This window comes from Pteropus medius, unplaced genomic scaffold, assembly GCF_902729225.1.
Source record: "Pteropus medius unplaced genomic scaffold, Ma_sr-lr_union100, whole genome shotgun sequence".
Taxonomy (NCBI): domain Eukaryota; kingdom Metazoa; phylum Chordata; class Mammalia; order Chiroptera; family Pteropodidae; genus Pteropus; species Pteropus medius.
Genome location: NW_024352784.1, coordinates 18,685,025 through 18,706,941, shown reverse-complemented (window position 1 = coordinate 18,706,941; position 21,917 = coordinate 18,685,025). Strand labels below are relative to the sequence as shown.

At 34.1% G+C, this 21,917-nt stretch overlaps 1 protein-coding gene across 1 annotated transcript in view; it reads right to left on the bottom strand.

Annotated features, from left to right (window-relative positions):
* Window positions 1–21,917, bottom strand: part of DEUP1 (deuterosome assembly protein 1) — a 66,570-nt gene that overhangs the window by 28,898 nt on the left and 15,755 nt on the right. The window contains exons 5-8 of the mRNA XM_039847668.1: window positions 15,009–15,143; window positions 9,912–10,025; window positions 7,761–8,003; window positions 628–773 (exon numbers count right to left, since the gene is read on the bottom strand). Of these exons, the coding sequence (XP_039703602.1) occupies window positions 628–773; window positions 7,761–8,003; window positions 9,912–10,025; window positions 15,009–15,143 (638 nt within the window). The remainder of the gene's footprint in view (window positions 1–627; window positions 774–7,760; window positions 8,004–9,911; window positions 10,026–15,008; window positions 15,144–21,917) is intronic.

The window sequence follows — 21,917 nt, the reverse complement described above, 5'->3', positions numbered from 1 at the left end:
AGATTTGAGAAGGATTCAAGTTCTAATGAGAATTAGAATGTTATAAATGGTTAGAACAGTCACACTGTCTATTTACAAGCATAAAGATTTAATAATCCTCAGCAGTCATTTTCCTTTGTGATTATGGAGTATGCAATATCTATCTGATTTTAAAAGAGGGAAAAAATTGTTCTAACAAAACCCTTAATGTGCTGAATGTGGAGGCCAAAATAAATACAACAATTACTGGTGAAAAAGTTAATAACGAGTTTACAGGCAATCAAAATAAAAGCATTTTAAAAATATGGAATAAATCTTATTTATATTTATATGTAATTAAATACCAGTTCTATAGTATTGTTTTTGTAATATCCTGAAGAATAAAAAAAGTTCAAAGAAAATTTCTGATTCAGTATGACACATAAGTATCCATAAATCAGAACATGATATAATTTTCTAGGTAAGTAAAGATATTAATTGTTAAGATAAAATAATCATTAATTTTATTTTAATATATGTTATCTAATAATTAACAGCATGTTAATACAAAAAAATAGACTGTAATTCTAGTTTCAAATATAAAGCTCTTGAAAAGTCAAACATCTTTTTTTGAACAGTTTCCTCAGATTGCCGAATATAAAGACATACCTTTTTTTATTATCTTGAGCATTTTGGCACTCTCCTATTTTTAATAATTCTCTGTGCAACTGCAATCGTTCCATTTCTATGATTCTCAAGAGATCATCACGTGACTGTAACTCACTTTTCACCTCTGAGAGTCCTGCTTCCATGGCCTAAATAAAAACAAAAATTTTCAATGCTCTTATTGAATATCATGATGTATAATACATTTAAAAGTATTTAACATCTATGAACCAGTCTAATTTCAAATGAGCTGATATTGAGTGCTTTACTGGTTCTGACTCACAGAATCTGTCCTCAGTGAGATGACAGTCTAGTGATAAAGACAAAGAAAAATCAAATAATCACACAAATATGGCCATGTTGTATGTAAATTTGAAAGAGGGAAACATACAAGTATAAATAAAATATCAAGGCATAAAATTTGGATTAATGCAAATAATTCCCAATTTAAATAAGATAATAGCCAAGAAAAATCTGATTTCAAAGCTGGCCAATGAAGCGAATTATAAATCATGGTTCCACCAATGCCAATAGTAGCCCTGCGTTAGCTGGCAACTAGAAACACCGGCAATCCTGTGAGTCCAGTGTTTTATTTTGTTAGTAGGAGAGACTGGAGCAAGTTTAAAAGCTGTTGAGAAGGAGGATCCAGTTAGAAGAGAAAAGGAGTAATAGTAATGGGGACAGTTTCCTGAGAAGATGGGCGGATGAGTTCCAAAGCACAAGGGAAGTATTGCCTAAAGCAAAAGAGAGTCCCTCATCTTTTGCAATGAGAAAAAAGGAAGGAAGATGGAATGTAGACAAGTATATGTACATTTGGATATGGGAAGATAAGACCGTGGCTTCGATTTTCCTTGTGAAGAGAAAAGGCAATATTGGGTGGTGACAATGGAGGGAGAAGTGGAAGTGGGGGGTTGGGAGTGATTTTTGAACATGAAGAAAGTTTGAAACGGCCTGCAGTGGGAATGGGAGAGTTAGCTAATTAGACCAACACAGTAAGATTCCTGGCAGTGTTGAGTACTCATTTGAGATTTGTGATCCTGGCCTGTTGAGTAATTTTCTCCAGCTGTACTTGGCTGTTCTCTGGGAGAAGGAATGACGGAATCCTTCCATATTATCAGGTCTCTTCCCCTCAATTTTACAGGGAAACTCATATTTATTAAGTGTGCCTGACCCAGGTCATCAAATTCATTGCCATTTTTATAGATGAGGAAGTTTGTGTGTAACAACTTGCATATGTAAATCTACTTTTTTAACTGTAAATTTTGTGAAATCTAAGTATAGAGGAGGTATTTCCGGTGAATACTTGGCATTGAAATTGAGGTATGTTGTAAGTGTAAAATGCACACCAGAATTTGAAGATTTAGTATGAAAAGAAATGTAAAATATCTCATTAATAATTTTTTACATTGATTACATGTTGCAATGATAATACTTTAAATATATGTTATGTTGAATAAAATATATTACTATTATATATTAATTTCATCCATTATTACTTCTTTTATCATGGATAATAGAAAAATTTATATTATATTTGTGGCTTGCATTATATTTCTATGGAATGGTGTTGCTCTAGTATCTTAATGATACATTAACAAGCAAACAAAAAATGGTCAAGGTTTTTTGGCACAGATATTAGAAAAATGCAGCACAATTTATTTTTGTCATTAACCTCCAATGAGAAATATTGCACACTTTAAAAATGTTAGTGTAGTGCAGCATAGTAAATGCAATGGAATTAATACATATACTGACACATTTCAAGGTCATAGAAGTGAGAAGATGTGATTCATGTGGAAGTTCAGATGCAAATGGCATTAAAGTATGTTGCAAACTAAAGAGAATTTTATATATAACGAGTGACAGTAATTCATATTGAAATGATTGGCTTTTCAAATTCATGTGCAAGATGTGGCACACTGTCATATGACAGTTTTGCAAAAGAGAAAAGGAACTTCTTTCTAAATACATGCACTGAAAACAGTAATTATTTATCTCTAATTATTCTCGTTTGGTAAAATATAAATTTTGTAAAACAAGCTTAAGGCCCGTTTGTTTAGTTAGAAATTTGTTTAATGGTTTGAGAGAAGCCATGATTTTAAACCCTCAAATCAGCTACCAAATAGTAAATAATTGATATCTTCTCATTTAGTATTTATGCTAAAGAAAAAGAATGAAATGTAAGTAAAATTTTGAAATAAAAAAAGAAAAGTACAAATGAAAGCATTATTTTCAGCATTTTTTTCCTAAATGCATGAAAAAGTATTTCCAGGGAGTACAAATCTTACCTAAATTTTTTGAACTAAATTACTTCCAAAAATCTTTTCATTAGAATTATAACATATTTGTGTGTGTGAAATACACTACAGAATAATTTTTTTAATACGTGATTCTTTTGTAAAATATAAAATGGAGATTCTTATTTTAAATTTAATAATGTTCCCAGATCCAAGGATAACTAAATTATTTTTTAAATAAATAAAAATTTTTTGCTATACTTTCTGATAGAAATTGTTAGATAATAAATAAATAACAGCTACATTAAAATTTATCATTAAGTATGAAAAACAACACAAAGTAGAGTTAGAAAACTGCTGGTGAAGCACATGAGAAAAATAACATTAAAAATTTAAAGCAAAGTTCATCATCCTTGGTACTATGTACTTTTTGGTCTAGATAATTCTTTGTTGTGAGGGTTGTCTTGTGCATCATAGAATATTTAATTCCACTCCTTTCTGGCTTATAAGGTCTGTGCTGAGAAGTCCGACAATAACCTACTGGGTTTTTTTTTTATAAGTTACCATTTTCTTCTCTCTGGCTGCCCTAAGAATTCTGTCTTAGTCGTTGATTTTTGATCATTTAATACAATGTGTCTTAGTGAAGGCCTTTTTGGGTTGAGATAATTGGGTGTTCTGTTGACTTCTTGAATTTCAAGCTCCAGCTCATTCCTTAGATTTGGGAAATTCTCGTCAACTATTTGTCTGAAAATGCTTTCTTCTCCCTGCTCCTTTTCCTCACCTTCGATAATGCCCATTACTCTTATGTTTCCTCTTCTGATGGTATTATCTAGTTCTTGAATTTCTCTTTCATTATTTTTTATTCTTCGGTTTTTCTCTTCCTCCTTCTGATTTATTTCTAAATTTCTGTCTTCAATATCACTGATCCTTTCCTCCATTTGGTCAACTCTATTTCCCAAGCTTGCTATTTCATTTTTCAACTCTTGCAGTGTGGTTGTTTTTTTTTTTGTTTTTTGGTTTTTGTTTTTTGTTTTTTCATGTCTGGAAGATCTAGTCTGTTCTTTTTGAGGGTTTCAATCTCCTTGCTCTGCTCATCTAGGTGTTTTTTTCAATTCCTGAAATTGTCGTATAACTCGTTTCAGAACTCACTGAGTTTTTTCAGAATTATCATCCTGAATTCTCTGTCATTTAAATTGCATATTTCTATGTCTGTAAGCTTATTTTCTGGAGATTTTTTTCTTTCTTTCTGAGATGCCTTGTCATCTTGGTTGTTCATGGTGTCTAATGGGCTATTCCACCACCTGGGAGTTAATGGAAGTGTATTCTGCTATTTTTCCAGAAAGAAGATTTATTATATAAAAGGTCTCTCTTTAGCCTGTTGCAAAGAAGGTGCTTTTCTTTTGATTCCCAATAGGTGGCGTCTAAGCCTCTTGGATCCCTGCTTTATATAAAGCTTTAATAATGCCTGTTTATTTTCTTGTAGATATTTAATCATACTCGCTACCCTCAGTCTCAGTCCTTGTCAGTGTTAGCAACAGTTTTGGTAGCATTTGCTTAGATTCCCCTGGGCTCTGCAGTGATCAGTCTTGGAGAGTATAGGAGGGCCCCTGAGTTGGGGAGTTGGGGGTGGGGGCTGCAGCTCAGCCTTGGTTTTGCAACTGTGACTGGTAAAAATCAACTGTTGTTTCTCTGCTGTCCTGCTTCTCTGCTTTCTGCCCTGATGACTGGGCCCTGCCACAGGCTCAGCTGGTTGAGCTCACAGCGCTCCCAGGCAGGGTTGTTCAGGCAACTTGCTAGATCTCTCTTCTCCCCTCCCACTACAGGGAGCTCTGGTGGCTGCGAGAGGCAGCTTCTTTATTTCTCCCAGCTCACCACCCGACACCCGGGGTTCTGATCTGTGGTAGCTCTTATGCTCAGATCCCACACTCAAATGTGCTGGTGTGCAGTTTGGGTTTTTTTGTTGAGTTTTAGATGTTCAACTTATTGTTGTTTCAAGGGGAGAGATCTGGGGACTTCTCTTACTCTGCCATGTTTCTCCAAACTCCACATTGTAGGATATTTAGCAGCATCCTTGGCCTCTACCCACTAGATGCCATTAATACCCCTTTCCCCTGTTGTGACAACCAAAACCATCCAGGCATTGCCAAATGTTACCTAGGGAGCAAAATCACCCAAGTAGAGGACCACTGATTTAAACGAAAGTCATAACAATTAGACAATTAATATTATTATTTTATAACCTTTTGTATAAATATCAAATATTTCACAATTGTATTGATTTTTATGAATAGCTGGAGTTTTATTAGTATATATTTAGGAACATTAATCAATTATTAAGTACATATATATATATATACACACATACACACACACACACACACACACACACACACGGAAAAGTCAAAGTGGGTAACATGAACTTTCCTTAGTCCAGACAACCCATAAAGCCTTCTAAGGAATATGTGTAAGCCCCTGGAAGTTTGTACAAATCCTGGATTGAGGGGTCAGTCATATTCTATTGATCTGGCGTCAGCAGGGTAAATCAGTTAAAATTTAAATGATATTGCTAAGGGACAGGGACAGGGTTGCCTTGGCCATCCAGTGGTTTGAGTACTCTAACCTCTTGCTACATGTTCATACCCATGGATTGCACTTTCCTCTTGTCAATAGGAGTGTGTCTGTGTGACAAGTGTGAGAAGCACAGGTTTAAGATATTTACTTGGAGTGAGTACAGAGATTATAATCTGAATTAAGAATGTTAATTTATTAATGTTAATCAATGTACCCTCTTCCTCCATTTGCAATATTCTTTTTTTTTTTTTAAACAAGATTCTCCAACTTAATTCCTGAAGAAGTATAGAAGGTAAGTTCTGAGAAGGAAAAAGATGAGGTTGGTAAAGGAAAGCATTACAGAGAAAGTCAGTCATGCTGCCCAGAAAGGGTGACGGAGGCTCTTTCTAGAATATAGGGTAAGAATAGCGATTTCTAGTCTACAAGTGAGCCAAGAACAAAAGCTGACCCTCGGCCTATAAAAGAGGATGTCCTTGGCTTTTGTAATAGGTCCAAACAGAATTCTTTAGGGGGGAGATTAAGAGGAACTAATGTTAGTGAAGAAGCTCAACCTTTGTGCAGAGTAGAACCAGACTTCATAACCAGGCTCATCATGAAATACATTTCAGGCAAACTAAAGAGTCCTAGGGACTAGAACCAAAAAGACCTCAAAAAAGGACAAAGAGAACTCTCCAGTCTGTAAAGGATAACCTGAAACCTCAGTCCATACAGGATAACCTGTTCAGAAAAGCACCCAGAAAATAATCTTATTTATTGATGTGATCATCGTGCAGACTCTAGCAGAACAGACAGCTGCATAATATAACTTTAAGTTGTCTTTAAATCAGGACCAGAGGCTTAACCAGTTGTACCCTACCCAGGGCATTGAATGAGAAGCAGCCCCTGAGAGGGAGAGAATCCCATCAGAACCAGCAGTCATGCAAACCCAGCTCCAACGTACTGGATGGGCTCACTGGCAAGCTAAACACTACTGGCAAGAAACCACTTGAACAACCTCTAGAGCAGAAGAGTAAGACTAATGTCATTTATGTTATAGTGGAACCAGAAATAAACATCATCAGTACCTTTTCTATTTCTAGAAAATTTATGGCTTCCTCAGTGTTTAGTATCTGTGGTTTAGCTTGGTTTGTTTGTTTACATCATATTCTAATTTGCATTAGAATAGCATCCACCTCCCCAAACAAAGTTGGAATTTGAGATCTGGGAGATATACTTCTCTTAGAAATGTCATGGAATAGGAAAAGCTGGGAGCCTTGTGTTCTGTCCCCTTGCAAACTTGGGGAAAGGGAGACAAAGAGGAGAAGATGCTGGCCAAGAAGCAAGTTAAAAGGACTAATCCCATGTAGAATCCCATATATAATCTGGCAGGACAGGGAATGAGGAGTTGGGCCAAGACTAAGAAGTGACCCTGGGAGTTTAAGTGGCAGATTTTGAGGTGGAATCTCTTAGAGAAGCAAGTGGAAGTCTGCTCAGATAGTGACCTGAAAAAATATACCTTAGCATGAGAAGAGAATATCGTGGGACTGAGAAATGGGCCAGCTGACACAGAGGAACTGGTGGACAGAGGCTGAATGTTTGGAGGTGGGAGATAAGACCTAGAATGGGAGATAAAACCATAGAATGTCTCAAGTAACTAGGATATCTGTGAATAAGAAATGCATATATAGTAAAGAAATTGGTAATGAACAATTTTGATGAATGCCGTATATCCTTCTTAGTGGTTGCAAGAAGTAGAGAGACAAGAAAAGAAAAAATATTTTTGAGTTAAGGAAAAAATTAATGCTTAGAGAAACCATCAATCACATCTGCCAATGTGGAAGTTAACAAAACACAGACAAATAAACTAACTCCAGGCTACTGTTGATAAATGGTTATGGTAAGGTTAACAGTGATAAATTATAAGGAGTGACCCCTATGCTTCTCATTGAGGTTATTAGATTGTAGAACCCTTAAGGACTTCCTGGATCTCCAACCTAGAATTTTTGTGAGTCAAAGAGGCACAGGGCCAGAGAGAATGTTAATGGGGACAGAGGGTGGTATATAGCTAAAGGGCCATGGTTTTTTAGGCATAGAGGTCTGTAAATGACGGTTGAACTGCATTGGTAATACATTATTATTATGCCACTACAGAACCAAAGTGAACTCTAGTGAGGTAAAGTACCTATGAGATTATTGAATTTACTCATCAAGTGAGAATTACTCACTAAAAGGAAATATTAGCTGAATTTACACATGTAATACGTAATTAGCTTTCTAATCCATACACCTGTTGAGTCATCGTTTATACAACTCAAGTGTAATATAAGCTGAAAATAAATAAATCTTCACCTGGCATTGTCTTTGGTACATTTTCAGTTCTTGTAAGAGCTTCTGATTTTCATCTTGTAACTTATTCCGGCTTAATGCTATTTCACTCACAGCTGATTTTAATTTTTCAATAATGAACTCATCTCTTTCATTCATTTCACAACTGGGATCTGCTTCACATATCAACTGAGGAATTTCAGATCTTCTGTCTTCTATGCACTGTTTTTTACCATTGAGTTGAGTTTGGTAACTTTGTGCCTGTTTCTGAGAAATATGAAAGCTGGATTAATTAAATGGAGAATATCACATTTAAGTTTACATAAAGTTCAAGAATGATAGAAAAGAATTAGAAAAACATCTTTAAGTACATTTTCAGATAATGAAGCCTCACCCTTTATAATTCTTGTGTTTATTATAAAACCTCAATTTTTGATGGCATAAAGAGAAAATATATTTGTATAACCTCAGAGCAAAGATGTAGAGTAGGGTAGAGGGCTTGGGGTAGGGAATTTTTATTTGAAAGAAAGAAAATCTTGAAGATATAAAAGGAGGAAAATTATGGATTCAATTACACAATAGTTCAAAATGTATCTATGACCAAAAATAAACAAAATGACACAAAAACAACTGGATTATAGAAAAAGGTTGTTGACACATAACAAGGGTTAATAATTTCTGATGCACAAAATCTTCTACACATCAATAAGAAAAACAAACAAACACAAAAGAAAAATGGGCAAAGTTTATGAACAGATAATCCACAGAAGAGGAAATGAAAAAGGCAAAGAAGCATATAGAAAGATGCTCAATATTAGAAATAGACAGAAAAATGCAAAGCAAATCAAGCCAATATTACTATTAGTCCATCAAATTGATAAAAATCAAAGACAAACATTCTATGCTGGTGAGAGTAACTGCTAGTATTTATTAAAACTTTGAATGAACACATCCTATGGCTCAACAATTAGTTCTAGAATTTTTATCTAACAAAAGAATAGTATCAATATTTAAAGATGCATAATCAAGGGTATTTGTTACAATATTGTAATAACAGAAAACTAGAGACTACCTACATGTACATCAAAAAGGAAATGATTGAAAGAATTATGATATATCTACTATATACTATGAAATACGCAGAATTAAGTAGAATTTTATGTAATAACTCAAAAGGTATCCATGGCTTACTATTAAATGAAAAAGAAAAAAAATCAAAGGAAAAATGTACAACTTCCACACAAATACATATTTACATTTTGTATAACAAAAGAAAAAGTATATAAACACCTAACTGTTAACAGTGTTTATATTAAACAGATAAAAATGGAGTATGGAATGAAGCTATTAATTTTACGTTAGATCATTTTGTTTCATGGAATTCAGGGAACACGTATAACATATAATTCAAGTAACTTAAAGAAAGAATGAAAAATAAATATATCAAACAAAAAACATAGTTTCTTACTGGCCTTAAGAAAAATTCCAAATTCCTTAGCCAAGTTTTCAAGGCTTATTACAATCTATAATCAACACACCACACTTGCTGCCTACTACCCCTTCCCATCTCTACAGGGACTCCCAGCCAGCTGGCCCATTTTCCATTCCCAGAATTTGCCTTTTGCTCTCTTGCAGCAGTGAGTGACTCTGCTGGTGTTACTTCCCCCACCTAGAAAACAATCTCTTTTCTCTCGAAATATATTCTTCAAGGTTCAGGCCCAGTTCCATGCCTGCCGGAGGATGTTTCCTGATTATCTGAGTCCAATTTTTTTCTCTTAATCCTTTGACTTCTAAAAGGATTTGGATCTTTTCCATTCGCTTGTTATTAACTATCTGTAAATTTCTACTTGTATTTTTGCTGTGTCTAGGCTGTAAAGTTCTTGAGGTCAGGGACCAAGCAATTTTAGACTTTTTAAATGTTTTGCAAAAACATATGCTATTTAATGACATAACAACAGTGGACACTTTAATAGCACCATCCTTTTGAGACATGTAGACTAAACTCACCAATAGATATTTCATGCACTTGTGATTTTACCCAGTGTTGTACCTATGCTGGTTATTTTCTGTTAGTTGGGATTTCTATCTGTAAAAAGATTACATGCTGAATGGCAATGATAGTAATATTTAACCTTTAATTTCTTCTAATTTAGAGGATAGTATTAGATAATGTACCTGAAATTGACTACACTTCTCAGATAATATTTTGTGTTGAGCATCTAAAGAAACCAGATGAGTCTGATACAGTATCTCTTGCTTGTCCCATTCTCTTGACTTTGCTCTAAATTCCTTTAAAAAAAAAAGGTGGAGGGATAAACATAAATTGAAGAAAATTATTCATTTTAAAGCACAATGAACAGGGCTTCTTTCATTTGTATATCTTCATTCAGAGGATAAAAAGTATCCATTTTTTTTGCTCCACTAGAAAAACAAAAAAGTATCAAATCACTCATCTTGGATTTATTACTCGATATATCTTTTAATGTTTGCTAGGAAAATGTAGAATTTGTAACTTAATCCTTGTATAAAAAATTAGGCATTTTGTTAAAAATATAAAAAGTTTCTCTGGTAACAAATGCCGCTTACTACAAGGAAGTTTCAAACAACTTTTTGCACCAACCAGTACTTCCAAATTCCTGGGCCAAAACCAGAAGTTTTTTTCCCTTCTTTTGTTCTCTATACCCAGTCGCCAAACCTGTTCCCGTATTTTTTTAGGGAACAGAGCTTGGACTGATTTCGTGACTGTGGCTTTCAAAGCTACCAGTCCAAGGTGAAGCCCAGTTCAACTCATTCTTGGGATCATTCTCAGGCCTCATTCAGGCAGCACTAACCTAGGGAAGAAGTGGGAGAACTAGCTTGATATGGCATACTCAGTTCTTCAAGTTTTTGCCCAAGTCATATATTCACAGAGCACGATTATCTGTTCACACTTAACATGAGGAAGGATACGACTTTGGGAATGCCAAAGAAAATTTCACTGCTTCTCAAGTGTGCCCATGGTTGGACGTTGTATCATCTCTCCGTCTAGGTTGTGAGTAACTTAAGGGTAAGGACTGTGTATTTTGTTACTTTTATATTCCTCTCAGTGCCTGACAGAGTGCCAGGCACCACTTATGGACCATGAATGTACAGACAAAAGCATGGTATTATTTCCTAGAACTTAAACATTTCCCACTTATTTTTGCAAAGGAAACAAAATGGTTGGCAAAAACTCTATAGTCACCAAGTCTATAACTACATATTATTGAATATATATAGATATATGACATGAATATATTGATGTTTCCAATCATCAATTCAGTAATATTTATTAAGCACTTAGTGTTCACCAGGTACTGTGGAGAGAAATCGAAAATATTTCATGATTAAAATTTTTTTGAAAGAAAACAAATCAAAGAATATACAATAAAGTAGGGGAATGTACATGTAAAGAAATAATTTTACAGTGAAAGTACAATATTAGTTTCACATAAAAGCCATGTGTCATGGTTATCTCAGCCATCTCCAATAATATGTCAAATTGGAATAGTTAATTTGACTAGAGTGGTTCATGTTGTTTTGAAGATGGCTAAATGACTAGCTTGGCTATGTGTTAAATAAATATACTTATTTAGAGAATGAAAGCTACATCTTGCTTAAAATGAGAAGAACAGAGCATTTCATATTTTCTACAGAGATATGACTTTAAAGAACATTTGGGAGAAATTTTCATTTTATAAACCCTCGAGTCCTGAAACAACCAGTGATTGAAGGGTATAAAGTAGGAGGCTTTTATAGTAATTTAGTGGTGGTAATAAAGTTGGAGAAATACGGATAGACCCTCCTTTTAAAATATATAATAATACTTTATGATAAATAGACTATGTTTGACCCTTGAACAATATGAAGTTGAACTGCATGGGTCCCACCTATATGTAGAGTTTTAAAAAATAAATACCGAAAAACATGTTTTCTCTTCCATATGATTTTCTCAATAACATTTTCTTTTCTCTAGCTTACTTTATTATAAGAATATAGTACATAATACATATAACATACAAAATATATGTTAACTGTTTATGTTATTGGTAAGGCTTCTGATCAACAGTAGGCTATTAGTAATGTTTTTCGGGGAGTCAAAAGTTATACATGAATTTTCAACTGCGTGGTGAGTCGGCACCACAGTCTTCACATGGTTCAAGGGTCAACTACATATTAGGATAAATAAACAGTTCATTTACAGTTATTGACTTTGATTCTGATATTTGACAATTTAAAATTAAGTACATGAAAACAGCGTCTTTAGTAATAATGAGAAATTTATAAAACTTGGCTCTAGTGTAAAATAGGTAACATTTCAAATCAATATAGGGCCTATAATGAAATTACTGTTTACTTTTAATTTAGAAAGGAGTCTTTGGAGTCAGAAGTCAAAATGTGGGCAAGATCGACTTACATAGTTCATACCTTTCAGGTAATACTAATATTTAGCATTACACATATAACCACCTCAGTCTTGAAATAAGCATTTCCCAGCACACTTTAGGAAGAGGCAGGAGTGTTAACATCAATTACTTACAAATTCTACAACAGGTAGATATGAGGCCAAGCAAGATTAGAAGTGTGTGTCACAGACATTATCAGCAGGTACTTAGAGTGGTCCTGGCTTCCTCGGTCTTACAGATGTATTGGTTTCAAGATTAGCAAGTGAACACAAAATATCCAGTAGTTATGGGGCCCTGCAGAGACCTAGATTGCTTTATAAAGATTTTTGTAGAGACTGGAAGTGTCTGCCCAAGTTCCAGAGGGTCTGTATACTTGCTTAAACCCCCAGAGTAAGTTCTCCATGGTTGAAAAATCTTTTCTGAGTGTTCAAAGTTGATAGTGGGTCAGGATCATTAAAAATTAGAGTTTCTAGCAGAAGCTACATTTCATATATGTGTGTGTATATGTATGTATGTATGTATGTATGTATGTACATACATGTATGTATGTATGTGTGTGTGTATGTATGTACACACATACATACATATATGTATATATACACATACTTATAATCTCTCTACTAAATATTGAGAAATGGAACAAACATTTCTTCAGTAATAACTGTATGTCAGGGACTCTACAAAACTCCACATATAAGACAGATTTAACTCTTTATTATGAAAATTTTCATACTTACATAAAAGTAGAGAGTATAATAAACTCCCATGTACCCTTCACCCAATTTAATGACCATTGACTTACTGTTTTTATTTCACCTCTCTCTGCCCCCTTTTTTATTGGAATATTTAAAGGCTACTTCCAGACCTCGTGTATTTCACCCCTAAATGTTTCAGTGTGCATCTAAATTCACATATGTGTATACGTATTTTTCTTTCATAATCATAATGTCACCTATAAGATATTTTTGGCCTCATTTATTAGTGATAAAATGGAATCTCTGTGAGGTTAACAGCCTGCCCACAGTTCACAGGGCAAATAAATGAGTCAGTCAGGACCTGGTTTAAGTTTTAAACTGTCATGTTCTTCCGCTATAGCATGCCGCTTTCCATTTCTCTATTACTATATCAGTGTATAAATGCCTGTCCCAAAGGAACGAAATACTGAGATGCAGACTAAAACTAGAACAGTCCATCTCTTACATATTAATTTTTCAGATAACTCTAAAACAGGTATGTGAAGCATTTCTATAATTATATAGATTAAATTGTATATAGTGTGCTTAAAACTTTTTATATAAATACAAACATATCAAGTCATATTTTGTGGCTAATTTCCATTATAATTTCATGATATATTTTATGAAAATATTTAGTTTCCCAAATGTAAAATGTGTACACACAAAGTACTTAATATTATTTTAAGGCTTTTTTTTGAAGAATTTATATGAACGTGGTTCTCCTACTAAACCACATGAGAAGCCAATCGAATGGATAGTTCGTGACTTGACTTCTGCATTTTCAGTAAAAGCATTTGTGCATTACAGCGCACATCTTTAGGCATCTTCTGTGAGACCAGTATGTTATCAAAGCCAGTCCAGTTACACCACTGCAAGAGCCAGGGGGTTATACATGGCACATTTTCCTAGAGGGTCATCTTTACTTTACTTACTTAATTTTATTTTAAAAATGTACGTTCATTATTCAGTAGATATAAAATTTCCAGAGATTAAAAAACTAAAACCTCAAAATTCCAACAAAGTACTTGCAATGGGCTGGTTTTAGGGCTGTAATCCCAGATTTTATTTTTTCTGCTCCTAAAATTTTTTGAGAAGGACTATTAATTGAAGAGGAAGATGATAAAGTATGAAACAAGGCAATGACAACTAGATAGGAGGAAGAAGGAGATAAGAGGCATTGGACAAGGGAAAGGGGAAAACCTGGGCTGGAATATGAGGAATAAGAGAAAGGAACAGATCAGAGATTCCTAAGAAGTTCCTACCTTGGTGATGGGGAGGCACAGAATTATTACCTGTCAACAAAGAAGAAACTGAAATTTAGGCTGGGGGTGGGGGGAAACTGAGGTTTAGGGCTTGAGAACAATGAAATAAGTTGAGTGGGGTAATATGATAAGAGTTAACTTGAGGTCAATTAAACAAACAATTGAACAACACTGGGAACTCAGCTAAGGTTAAAGAATAGGAATTTATAGTAGAATATCAGCTGTTACGTGACCTGTAGCAGGAATGCTCAAGAGCACAGAACAGAAAAATAACTGATTTGTTTTTTCCAAGGTTGGAAAGTTAAGAGGATAAAAATAAATGCATTCATAACATAGTAAACCTTTTTAGGGACCAAGAATTTAGAAGTTCTGGGTGATATGGGTTGGCTATATTGGAGTGGCACTACCTCTTTAAAGAAAAAACCTTGGCACTTCAAGCTCTGTTCTGAAACTGTTATGAGGTTTCACTGGGATTTAAGTACCTAATAGTTAAATAGGCATTAAAAGATTTATTAGATATTCACTTTAACAGACCCCAGGGATGTCCTTTAATTTCACTCTCATCTGCAGTTTCTTTGAATTTTTTTTTTTTTTGGCTCTCCAAAAATTCCAGTATGTATAAAAGATGTGCAAGTCAAAGTGATATTCTAATTAGTTAAGTGGCTGAAGGGAAGGTACAGTATGAAAATATACTCAATGAGAAGTCGATCTTTAGTGGTGTTTATTACCACAGCTGTACATAGTGTACACAATGACATGTAGTACACTAGAGGCAAATAGCCTACCACCACCACCACAACAAAAATCAATCTTTAATACACATGAAGAAACTAAGAAAATATAGCTCACCTCTAATTTCTGGTTCAAATTGCTTGGTTCAAAGGGTATTTCTTCTTTGAGGTGCGGTACCTCTTTTCGTTGCAATTTATTTTGTTTCATCTGGTGTAATCTCAGTTTTTCAAAGCTATTAGTTAGTTTGGAAAACTGTAAATAATAAATAGAGAATGCTGACATTTCACTATTACTGGTAATTTCTAACTTGACTTCACTATGGTCCTATTCTTGGGTACCTCTTTGAAAATTAAAGTCATGATTAGAAAATGCAGCAAAGCTTAACTGTTCCAATTAGTGAAGATAGAACCAGTTATTGAAGCTGAAATTATTGAAGCTGAGCACAATTCAGCTTTCATGTAAATTTGGGACTTCATTAACTACATAGTTAAACAATGATTCACTTGATAAATGTTTTGTTCAGTTTTGTTTTAACCATATGTAGCAAAACTCATAACTAAAAAAAAAAAACATTTTTTTCTCACTTTTAATTAGTGCTATCTTGTGTTGACAGTTTTAATTTCAGTAACAATCTATAAAATAATCAGCTTATACTTTATTCAAGAAAAATGAATACTTAATTTAAAAGATACAAACAACATAAATGACTTATTCCTGTTGATATAAGTTTAAATAAATTTCAAAATTGATGTAATTTTTTTCTTACCAATAATTCTTTTTACAACTTAGCCTTTGTATTGTTGTTTTTATTTGTTTTGTTTCTGTTCTATCTTCAAATAATAGTTTAAAAGCATCATGGTCTATCAATATCTGTGGGGAAATTTCTATATAACTGTTTACAAAAGTGTTTTGCTTTTTATTTTTAAATAATTATAGATTCACAAGAAGTTACAAAGATATTAGAGATATTGAATTATCTTCACACAGTTTCTCCCAATATTTACATCTTAATGAACTATGGTACAATGTCAAAGCCAGGAAACTGACGATGGTACAATATATGCCATTTTATCACATGTGTAGACTTGTGTGACCACAACTATGATTGAGGTACAGAACCATTTCATCACCACAAAGATCCTTGGTGCCTTTGTAGTGACATCTATCCCCCCCATGCTCTGACCCCTAACTCTGCGTAATCATTCATTTGTTTTCCATCTCTGTAGGCTGTCATTCTGAGATTGTTATAAAATGGAATCAAACAATATATGACCTTTTGAGACTGGCTTTTTTTCCACTCAGCATAATGCCCTTGAGATGCATGCATGTATCAATAGTTCATTTCTTTTTATTGCTCGGTTTTATTCCATGGTATGGATGTAACCACAGTTTGTTTGACAATGCACATATTGAGACATTTTGGTTATTTCCAGTTTTTAGCTATTACAAAGAAAGCTATGAACAATTATGTCTATTTCATCTGATATCAGTGTAGTCACTTCTGCCTTCTTTTTTCTTTCTCATAATTTTTATTAAATTATTGAAGCTGAACACAAAACTGTGTTCCTAAAATTCACCCTTTAAAGTATTCAATTACTAGTTTTTTTAGTATATTCACAAAGTTGTGCAACTATTATGCTATGTAATTTCTGAATATTTTTATCACCACAAAAAGAAATGTCATACTTATTAATAGTGACTATATATTTCTTTTTTCCCCAGGTTCCTGGCAACCACTAAAATCTACTTTTTGTTTTTGTAGATTTTCCTATTTTGATCACTTCAAATCAACGGAATCATACAATATATGGTTTTTTGTGTGTCTGACTTCTTTCACTTAGCATATGCTTTTAAAGTTCATCCGTGTTGTAACATGGATCAGTACTTCGTTCCTTTTTATGGATGAATAATATTCCACTGCATGGATATACCACATTTTGTTTATCCATTCATCAATTGATGGACATTTGGGTTGTTTCCACTTTGGGGATGTTACGAAAAATGCTGCTATGAACCTTTGTGTACAAGTTTTTGTGTAGATACATGTTTTTATTTCTCTTGGGTATTTACCTAGGAATTGAATTGCTGGGTCATATGGAAACTCTAAGTTTAACTTTTTATGGAACTTCTAAACTGTTTTTCAAAGTGGCTGTAACATATCCCATTCCCACTAGCAATGCATAGGGTTCCAATTTCTCTATATCCTTACCGACACTTGCTATTGTCCATCTCTTTGATGATAGTTAACCTAGTGGGTGTGAAGGGGTATCTACATAAGGTTTCGATTTGCATTCTGTAATGACTAATGATGTTGAGCATTTTTTCATGTACTTATTGGGCATTTGCATATCTTCTTTGTAGAAATGTCTATTCATATCTTTGCCCATTTTTAAATTTGGTCATTTGTCTTTTTATTGTTTACTAGTAAGTTATTTTTAATTCTGGATACTAGTCACTTATCAAATATATGATTGCAAATATTTTCTCATATTTTGTAGATTGTCTTTTCACTTTCTTTATGGTGTCCTTTGAATCACAAAGGTTTTTCAGTTTTTACGAAGTGAAATTTAACGAATTTTTCTTGTGCTTTTGCTGCCAAATCTAAGAAACCACTGCCTAATCTCAAGTCACAAAAATTTACTCCTATGTTTTCTTCCTAGTTTTTACACTTAGGTTTTTGATCCATTTTGACTTAATTTTTGTCAATGGTTTAGGTAAATGTCCAACTTAATTCTTTTGCGTGTGGATATCCAGTCATCTTTTCACTGTTGAAAAAGACTTTTCTTTGTCCACTGGCTTATCTTGGCACCACTGTTGCTTTCTTTTTATTAATATTTGCATAGTATATATTTTTAAATCTTTGTACTTTCTACTTACATATATAGTTATATTCGAAGTGAGTTTCTGGAACAGAGCATATAGTAGGGTCATATTTTTTTACCTACTCTGTCAATCTCCATTTTTTTTCAATAGTATATTTAGAACATTTCCATTTAATGTAATTATTGATACATTAGGGCTTACGCCTGACTTTTGTTTTTGTTTTCTGTTTGTTCTCCAGTGTTTGGCTTCTCTCCGTTTTAGCTTTCTTGTCTTTCTCTGGGTTATTTGAACAATTTTTGAATTCCATTTTAATTTATCTATAGTGTTTTGAATGTATCTCTTTGTATAGCTTTTTTAGGTGTTACTCTAGGTAAACAAAATTATAGCAGTCTACTGGTGTTGACATTTACCAGTTCAAGCGAGGCATAGAAATCTTACTTCTCTTTATGTCCCTTTACCATGACCCTTTTATAACATTATTGTCTTCAAGTATTTCCTTAACATGCATTATGAACTATATCAGACATTGTTTTAATTTTTACTTCAGCTATCAAATAATTTAGAAAGCTCAAGAGAAGGAAGTTTATACTCCTTTCAGTGTTTTTCTTCCTTCCTGGTATTTCAAGATTCTTTATCATTTGCTTTCTGCTAACAAAACTTCCATTAGCCATTCCTTTAGTGTAGGTCTGTTTGTGACGAATTTTCTTAGTTTTCTTTCATTTGGGAATATATCGATTTCTCCTTCATTCTTAGACAAAGAATTCCTGGACATAGAATTCTGGATTGACGTTTCTGTTCTTTCTGTAATTGAAAAATGTTCCACTTTCTGCTGGACTCCATGATTTCACATGAGAAATCCATTATCTGAATTGATTTTTCCCTATAGGCAAGATGTTATTTCTTTCTTGCTGCTTCCAAGATTATTTCATCTGTGATTTTTAGAACTTTGACTAATATGTGTCTTGGTGTAGACTTCTTGGGTTTATCATGTTTGAGTTTCACTCAGCTTCTGTATGTTCACATCTTTTGCCAAGTTTTGAAACTTTCCAACCATTACTTCTTTGTACAGTCCCACTTTCCTCTCCTCTCCTTCTGGAACTCTGATGACACAAATTTGCAAACTTATGGTGTTACCTGTCCCTGAGGTTTATTTATTTTTTTAGTCTATTTCTCTCTTTTGTTCAGATTGAGTAATTTTTATTTCGCTATCTTCAAGTTCACTGATTGTTTTCTCTATCCTCTCCATTGTGCTTTTGAGCTCATGGATTGATTTATTTTTTTTAGTTTGGTTATTGAATTTTTCAGTTATAAAATTTCTAGTTGGTTGTTTTCTATGGTTTTAATTCTTTGCTAAAACTTTATAATTTTTCATTTGTTTCATTTGTATGTTTGTAATTGCTCAGTGAAACATTTAATAACAGTTGCTTTAAAATCCTTGTCAGATAATTCTGACATCTATATCAACTCGGTGTTGGCGTCACTTGATTGTGTTTTCTCATTCAAGTTGAGATTTTCCTGGTTCTTGGTATGATGAGTAATTTTTTTATTGAAACCTGGACATTTTCGGGTATTGTGTTAAGAGATTCTGGATTTTATTTAAATATTGTGTTTTAGCAGCCATCTTGTGATAACATTTCAGCAGGGAAAATGGAATGCTGCCTCATCTCTGCCAGGTGGCAGCAGAAGTCCAGGTCCTGGCCTCGGTCGTAACCCAGGAAAGGTGTTCCTTACTACTGCTGAGTGGGGAGTGGGAGTTCAGGCTCCCCACTGGTCTTTCACTAAACCACCTTGATTGCAGGGCCATAGATGCCTTCTTACTGGTTCTTACATGGCCTTCAGTGATCCTGTAGTGAAGGTCTTGACTTCTCATTAGGCTTCCCTGATACCATTCCAGAAAGGAGGGGGAGGGGTGCCTCATCACCACCAGATAGGCATAGATGTCCAGGCTCCTCTCACAGTCTCTACTGACACCATGGGTTGGGGGTTGAGGAGGGCTTGTTAAGGCCAGTGGTAATGAAAGTCCTGGCTCTTCACTCAGCTTCTTTGACACCACTCAGGCAGGGGGCCTGGGCTACTTTGTTATAGCCTGGTGAGGGTGGAAACCTAGGCTGTCTACTCAGTCTCTGCTGGTAGGGGGAGTTTGGGGCTATAGTCTTTTTCTGTGGGGTTTGGCTGGAGTAGAGCAGTTATTATCCAAAAGTGTTTAATCTTGCTAGGCAGTCTTTTCCCTGGTCTTTTGACTGCAGAGAATAGGCTTTCCTGGGGGTTCTTTTTGTTCGTTGGTTTTTCTGTACCCGTTGGAGTGTCTGGATTGCCAGCTTCTCTGTTACCCAGTCTGAAATATAAGAGGCAAAAAAGATATCCCAGGGAACTCACCACTTTGTCATTCCTTGGGTCCCAAGCTCCTAGTTGGTCTGTCTCTTGTTTCTACTTCTCAGTTTTCTTATGTTGTTTTATAAATAATGTCTAGGTTTTCTAGTTGCATTTAGCAGGAGGAATAGGGAAAAAGTACATCTACTCCATTTTTTCATAAGTGGAAATCTCAAATATATATATATTTACAGTTATATATACATATATATAATTTACAGTTTTATAATGGTTAGAAGGAAAAGAAAATACCCCCTTTAAGAAAAGAAAGTAATTTCTAAAAGAAAGCTTTGACAGAGTTGAGTTATTCAAGGCAGAGTGCAGTAAAGTGTATCTTCAAGATATTTTAGAAAATGAAATTGTAAATAAACCAGGAATTTCAAAGAAGTTGAGTGAACTAGTAGCAATAAAAGCATGTTTGCCACAAGATAGCATTTTCTGGTTAGAAAAAGACATTACTATTATGCAAACCAAGTCAAGTACATAGTACTTTTTCTGTTTCTTTTTACTTTTTTCTCTCTCTTTCTCTTCTGCTCTCCCTCCCTAATTCTCTTCTTTCCTTTCTTGTAATCGGAGAAGAAAAGAGAAGCAGAAGAAAATGTCAGTGGAAGCAGATGGCTGTTCTCTCAACAATAATGTAGTATTTCCAAAGTGTATTCTATGAAGCACCTATTTACAGTGTTTACATTGTAATACTGTACTACAGTGTTAGTAGGTTTTACTTTAAAAAACAAAAAAAGGTTCCACGGCCATATATACTTGGAAAATGGTGGATTGAGAAGGCTAAATGCATGTGTTTAGAGCAGGACTTCTCAGCCTCTAATATGCTGATCTGCACTGTGAATATCCAGGAGCAGAGAAGGAGTAAACAGCATTTCCTAAATTTTTGGTACTAGTGTTTCACAGAAAAATTTTTTGTGAGATTGCCTTAAAGGTATTTATTTGTTGGTTAGCCAGCAGTGAAGCAAAGCATCAAATGGCAATGATTCATATATTAAATTACCACTCAACACCTGTAAATAAGGCCCCAAACGTTTTAATAACAAGCATTAAAAAAAAAAAACACCAGAAATTAAAGATTTAGTAAGCAGTGACTGAACTAGTTAAATATAATTTAGAGATGGTACTTAACTTGTATCTAAATTCCTATGTATTTTCAAACTTATACTGAACAATTATAGTGATTTAATATTTATGTTGCAATTTTAGAGCTTTATCTTTGTAGAACAAGCAAGGTTGAGTGACTTAAGTGTTAAATGCTTTGAGTCTTAGCAAAGAAAACCGTGTAAAATTTCATAATTCATGCTATCCTCTAGTGGCAGCTATTTAAATTGTAGGCAAAATGTCTAGGTAGACTTAAGAGCTAGTCTTATAAGATCACATCTATTACGTGGCATCAAATGTTTCATATTCATTATTAATGGCTGGTCCCCTCCCTAAAAAGATACGTAAAGAGGAGCATTAACTACTTTGAGCTGCTTTAACTATATTATCATTTATGAAATCTTCGCACTCCAACAAAAATTGGTTGTAAAGTAAAATTATGTAATCAAACCATATTTCCCATTGATTCATTTACCAAGTTAATCAAGGATATATCATCTACTAGACCTGAGATGCTTGGATGATTATTGCTCTATGTGTTATCTGTGTAAGGGAGAGAAGCCTTTTTGTTTGCCAGCACAGTGGGGAGATACAGGGATAAATAAGAGAGAAATCAGTATCCCTCTTATCACATATGTGGAGGCCTATCATTTATGAAACAGCCTACAAGTAATGAAGTAATAAAGACCAATTTTGTTCTTTCAATTACCTATTTCATAAGAGCATACA